General features: G+C 37.6%; 1 protein-coding gene across 1 annotated transcript; it reads right to left on the bottom strand.

Moving 5' to 3' along the window:
* Positions 1–3,031: 3,031 nt before the first annotated feature.
* LOC131026766 (uncharacterized) lies at positions 3,032–6,214 on the bottom strand. The gene has a single exon (XM_057956716.2). It carries the CDS (start codon positions 5,515–5,517, stop codon positions 3,349–3,351), a length of 2,169 nt encoding a protein of 722 aa, XP_057812699.1. The 5' UTR covers positions 5,518–6,214; the 3' UTR covers positions 3,032–3,348.
* Positions 6,215–6,516: the final 302 nt, after the last annotated feature.

The following is a 6,516-nucleotide window of genomic DNA, read 5'->3' as shown; positions in this document are numbered from 1 at the left end:
AATATGTAAGTCTAATCTATCTTAAATGTGTGCTACACTTGGCATCCACAATTTTCAAATCCATTTACCCCATAAAATACTTATAGAACTCACACAAATCATTTAAAAGCATAGAATATATACCTCCACCATATTGAATGACATAAGTTTTGGCTTAATATACACCTATAAATTTTGTGACCCACTTGTAACACTTCACCTTACCATCCACCACACAAAGAAAGCATGCATTTGATCTATTGATGGTTGGTTGAGGAGGAAAGGTAAAATCTCTTTAGCATGCCCCCACTTTTTTTAACTTGTTAGTTATTAGTTTAGTGGAGCCTCTTGTTTGAGTACTTCCAAGACATGCATTCATCATTGATCATGTTTCATGTCATCTTAAAGGTGTAAAGGTTATACCAACTCTTCAACTCATAATAAAAAAGTGTATAGTTTATTCTTTTATTTTTTTGGAACATTTGAACATGACTAAAGGTACAACCTTTTTAAGTTCTTCACTAATGAAAGTCAATTCTAATAAGAAACTTTGTATGTATACCATGCATCTTGTACTCATGAAATAGTGGATAAACCATAGTTACAATAGATGAATATGTAAATATAAGAATAAAACTAAGAAGTTATTCTTGAATTTTATTTCTAAATATTTGCAATAAAAAAAATCTAAGTCATGACATCATAATATAAAATGTAAAACTATAATAAATTTTTGTAAAGAGGAAATAGTTTAAATGAAATTTAGTCTTCATTAATCTTGTATAATATATGAGATATAAAAACATTATTATTTTCTTGCAGACTTATGTTTAAATTCATTTACCCACTACCATAACATATGCTATAAAGAACTCTGTTAAAAACTAGACTAAATAATCAATAAATAAAAAAGATTATACATCATAAAATTTATTATAATAGTCACAACCAACAAATCAATTTCTTTTAGTTAATTTATCAATGCTAAGGCTCAAACCCGCAAGCACATTGGCTCAAACCCACGAACGCTATTTATCAATGTTGAGGCTCAAACCCAATTGATTTAATTAATTTATCAATGCCCCGTGAGGCTCAAACTCACCAATCAGCAACAAGCCTGCTATCATAGTGACCTAGCAGGAGTTGCAACACCACCCTACGATCACAACAACAACAACACGCTTAACAAACATGTCATAGAATGAACCCCTATTTTTAATTAATTTTAAATTAACCATTTTAATTTTGAGTTTTCTAATTCAAAATATTTTTGCAGGTACAATGCTAAGGGCATGACTAGTATCTAAATAGCTTTCCTATGAAGACTAAGCCAACTTAACATCAAATACAAGGCTCACAGTTCCTGACTAGCCAATTCAAAGGAATGTCATGCTTGCAGATTTTGAGCCCAAAAAAAGAAAATTAAAGATTAGAACTACACAGTGTGAATACTATATTCACACTATAATTAAAATATCACCTGAAAAAGTAGAACATAACGTGTAAGGAAGGATTCCATAGAGAATTTGTGCGAAGGAGAATGTCTATAGATGATATGTACCTGTCATGCAATGTGTATGATAGAATTTGATTCCTTAACTTACTCAGCTACTGTTACATCTTGGACATCACACTTAATATCAATAGTTACAAATCCAGTAAACACAAGAAAAGAATACATACAGCTAATTGTTTTACTATACTAAAGATGCAACAGGTAATATAATATTCTTATGCTAAAAGATTTAAGTTTAAAATAAGGAGCTTGACTGACCAAGCTTGCCTTGCCAACAAATCACATGGCATTGGTAATCATATCAACAATAGTCAGTTGATCACAAGAAAGGTTCCCATTTATTAATTTTCAACAAGAATACTGACAAATGCAAAATGCTTGTTGATGCTACAGAGCACTACATTAACTAATAGAATACTGTGGACTTTTTAAAGCGTGCATAATGGAGGTCCCATTTTTTTTTAATGTACTTGAAGTATGTAGCCATTCACATATCCTTAATTACTGATTGACATGAGGGTTTAGAGAAGCTTCCTTGTAATTGTATAATCAAGCAGACAGGAAGGGTAGCAAATGCTGATCTACAGTCAGAAACTGTCTGAATAATGCTGATTCTGTTTATGATTGTATGTGTACAAAGGACACTTCTAAAGTCAGCAATGTCCCACTCATCATCATAATCAGCAAACAGAAACATATAATAATGTTTGTAAGGTAGATAATGCACTAGTATAGTGTGATGCACCTTCACAACAATCTTTGACAATCAAATTGGGGAGGTATTTTAGTTAAAATTGTATTGATATGGCCATGTTTCAAGATACCCATCTTGTCTCTCTTATCTGCTTGGAAATATCTTGTACTTTGGCTTCTGTCTTGATGTTCTTATGGAATCCAGGAAGTTCTATGAGTCTCTGCTAGTTTCTTTCCTAAAAGTCTTAATCTGCAAACCTAGTTTGAACAAGACCATTAAGAAAGGAATCGGAAACCAGCACTGACCAGCTGTCTAAAGGGCTGAACTTGGCTTAATGAGATGAAAGATCCCTTCCCAAGAGAGCAATTTTGATCTGTTCAATATGCTTCCAACTCAACAAACATTTTTATATGCTTTAGCAGCCCCACCATGAATAGTCATAATCTTTGATATGATCCTTACAAAAAATTCTTGAGCAATGTAGTTGACAAAGCTTTCGTTCATGTTGAACTGTCATGCTTAGAGACTTGGAATGATTCTCCTTGGCCCACACAATGGTAATTAGAGATACAGATGATCCAGAGGTTTACTGCATTCTGCACATTTGATCTAAGAATAGGAACTATGAAACTGTTCAATCCCAATTCACGCAAGACTCAAACTATGACAAAATCTGTACATTTGACTTGTATAGAAACATCATAATAATTGCCCATTAGGTTTTGCTGCACAAAATAAACAGTTACCTCTAAAACAAATCAAAGACTGCTTTAAAACTGGAAAGCATACAAGTTTGCAAGCACTTTTCAAACAACAGTAGCTGAGAATAAAGCCATACAGAATTGAACAAGTAAGGAATGTATAGAATTGTAAAATGTCAAGTACAGAACTCTGTACAAACATATCAGAGATCTTATTGTTGATAAATAATGATAGTCAGCTTTCGTTTGCCTATACACGAATCGTGTTCCATCAGAAATTGTTTGCTGATGACACCAATCCACAAATTTCAAGATCAGGGCTTGAAGTCTTCAAGTCTAGTCTCTTGAAGAACTAACAAAAACAAATTTATGCCTATGAAAAAAGATTTCTGTATAGAACGAATGCTCAAAATGTTTGAATCTCCAGATGCACTTGTTTATCTAGAGTGGAAAAAAGATCAAGATGCCGGCATCAAGGCATGGGTAATCTGGTGAGTCCTCAATTCATCCATTGATGCGAACTTGTAGCCACATATGTTACACTCTACATACCTAAAGCCAGCATTTGTCACAGCTTCAAGCATCTTCATTCTGTGATTAACACTCTTAGCAAAAGCAGGAACCACTTCCATCATGCCATAAGCAGCTTCAAAATCCTCTTCATCCACTGGTGCTGGTTCGTTGAGATCAAAAAGCGGCTCTTTCTTATCCCTCTCTTGGCCTCGCAATAGCTTTGGTTGTTTCTCTGTTGAAATTACACTGTCTGCTGTCTCTGGAACTCTTTCACCAGTCCAATGGCATCTCTTGTGCCCACCAAGAGCTTGACCTGATGGGAACACCTTGTGGCAGATAGAACACTCATGGCCCTTGGCCTTCTTGATTGGAATTGCGAGCTCCATGTTCTGTTGTTGAGCCAAGTTACTGAGATTAGCTCTTTTATCCTCTTCTCTTACATGTGAAGAACACATATCAATCACATCAGCTGGGTGATACTCCATCATCAGTTGACTGCTACCATCTTCTGTAATTTCTTCCTCTGTCACCTCCTCCACTTCCTCATTGACATAGGTTATTGCAAAACAACCCTTGACTTTCCTGTGACTTGCTCTGTGACCTCCCAAAGCCTGATGAGAATTGAAGAGTTTCTTGCATGTGTTACATTTATATTTGCCGGCTGTTTCAGTCAGGCCAGCACCCAGTCCAACAGGTCTACTGATTTTATCAGTCCTCTTCCTCATCTTCTTCCGGCCCAGATCCTCTTGTCCTGCATCCAGATCCTCACTACTTTCCTGATATTCACACTTCCTTGTCTTTGAATGATATACCGATTCCTCTGTCAACTGTCTCTCCACTGGTCTATTAGCCTTATTAGTAGTATTGGTATTATTAGCACTAGAAGCAAGCATCACAAGGAAACGGGCAGTGTCATTATCACCCTCAAGCTCCTCGGTATTATTATTATCCACATCCGCTTTTCCTTCTTCACCAGCAACCTCCTCCTGTTGAGTTTGAATAAGCCTAACTGGTCTTCTCCTACCTCTTTTTGCAGTGACAGACCAGGTGAGACTGCAGGAGGCAGGTTCATAAGCTTCCTCTCTTGACTTCATGCTCTCTCCATCACTCTCATCATCTGAACCTGCCTCTTCTTCTTCTTTGGCTTCCAGATCTTCTAAATTCTGGGAGCTCTGCCAGCACAATGGGGAAACACCACTTAAAGCAGCAGCAGCAGCAAAATCAATACCATGACCATTGATATTGTCCTCATTATCATCATCAGTAGCGTAGGTGTTATCATCCGGAGGCTGAATTCCCCTCCATTCCCTTTCAGGATGGCACCTCATATGACCAAACAGTGCTTTGGATGAGGAAAACTCCTTCCCACACTCAACACAGGCTCTGTTGTTCTTGGTACTCAAATCTATACTGAACTCCTCGTCTGTCAGCCTCCTACTCCGCTTGGGATTCCTTCTCAGTGTGTACAGAGACACCATCTTGTGATCACTCAATTCCTCCTGTTCAACATCCATATTCATATTTTTCAACACTCTGTACTCCTCTTCCTCCTCCTCTGCTTCTTCTCCTTCCTCTTCAATACTACCAGTTCCGACCCAGTTGGAATTCCCATTGGATCTACTTGTGGGTACCTTGGATTTCTTCATCCAGGTATCTGTTGATAAACGGCCACCCCTAGAAACAATTCCACTGCTAGATGATTCCCCATTAGACCTACTAGTCCCATGCACTCTCACATGGCCGCCCAGAGCCCTCCCTGAGCTAAAGACTCGATGGCAGAATCTACAGGCATGGCACTGGCTACTGCTGCTATTCTTGTTGATGGAATTAGAAACTGCCACAGAATTCCCTGCCTCAAAACCAAGCTCCGAAGCAGCAGGACCAAAGCTTCTGGACTTGGAAACTACCACCGAATTCTCTCTAACCACCTCACAATCAGTGTCCCCCATCATCGACTCCTCAGGGGATAGAGATTCAGATTGAGATTGAGATTGAAGCTTACTCATGTTCTCCAAAACATTGCAGCTGGGATTATCATTGCCCAGAGTCTCCATGCAATCTCTTGCATGCTCAAAACTGGCCTTCATGCCAGAGTCCCCACCATGACCCATCATAACAAAATCAAAACTCAAAAATCTATCACAGATTAAAAATCACAGACACAAGTGCATAGATAAATACCAAATCAACACTCCAATCCAATGCATGAATACACAGAGGCGGGGGGAAGTTGGGAAGCTTGACTGTCACGTTCCGAATTGGCCGGTCTATAAGACACCCACTTACAACACACCCACTTTCAAATCCACCTTAAACATCATATCAAGCTTTGAACTTTACTATATCCACCTCAGACAAAGTTAAAAATAAAAAGACAAAATCGAAAAGATAAAAGGAAAAACCCAAATCTGTAAGCTCATTATCTATTCCAAATCCAATAAACTTAAGTCTCTGCAAATTCTTCCCACCTCACCATTACATCTTTTTGCAACCACTCAATCTGAAACTTGTTCAAAGTGGTGAAAAAGCAAGTGTATGGCCTAAAACTCAAGCTTAATCCCATGAAACACAACACCCACATACAGAAAACGATCTGTTTCCGGCATGGAAGGGGAAAAACCCAGTTAAAAATTTATTTGCCATTTCAACACCCAATTCGTAGCCAATGATAACGACAAAAAAACCGAACTACCAACCAATATGCCACTCCCGGCCTTAAAATTCTGCAGGTATCTCTGCTATCTGACCGTCAGATGGAGAACTGCTCTCTATTGCGCGTCTAATCAGTGCCATCATGCTCACCTGTTAACGCAACACAGAGGGAATGGAATACTAAAATTGAAAAAATAAAATCAGCAGAACACTTTGTGTGAGCACAAGCATGCTTTTGATTGCCAAGCATTATAAATTTGATGGCTGTATGGCCGTCTTTGTAGAAATTCTCCATGAAAATACAATCAAAATTTTAGGAAAAAGGGGAGATTTTGATTGAGATCATGGGTTCAGATTTTGATTCATCTATGATGTGGATGTTGGTGTATTGTACAATGTATGAGAAGTTATAAAAAGATCAAAATTAAATTCTAAATCACTAAATTAAATGTTGAGTTCTC

This window comes from Cryptomeria japonica, chromosome 1 (genome assembly GCF_030272615.1).
Source record: "Cryptomeria japonica chromosome 1, Sugi_1.0, whole genome shotgun sequence".
In the NCBI taxonomy this organism is placed as follows: domain Eukaryota; kingdom Viridiplantae; phylum Streptophyta; class Pinopsida; order Cupressales; family Cupressaceae; genus Cryptomeria; species Cryptomeria japonica.
This window is presented reverse-complemented; position numbering and strand designations above follow the sequence as displayed.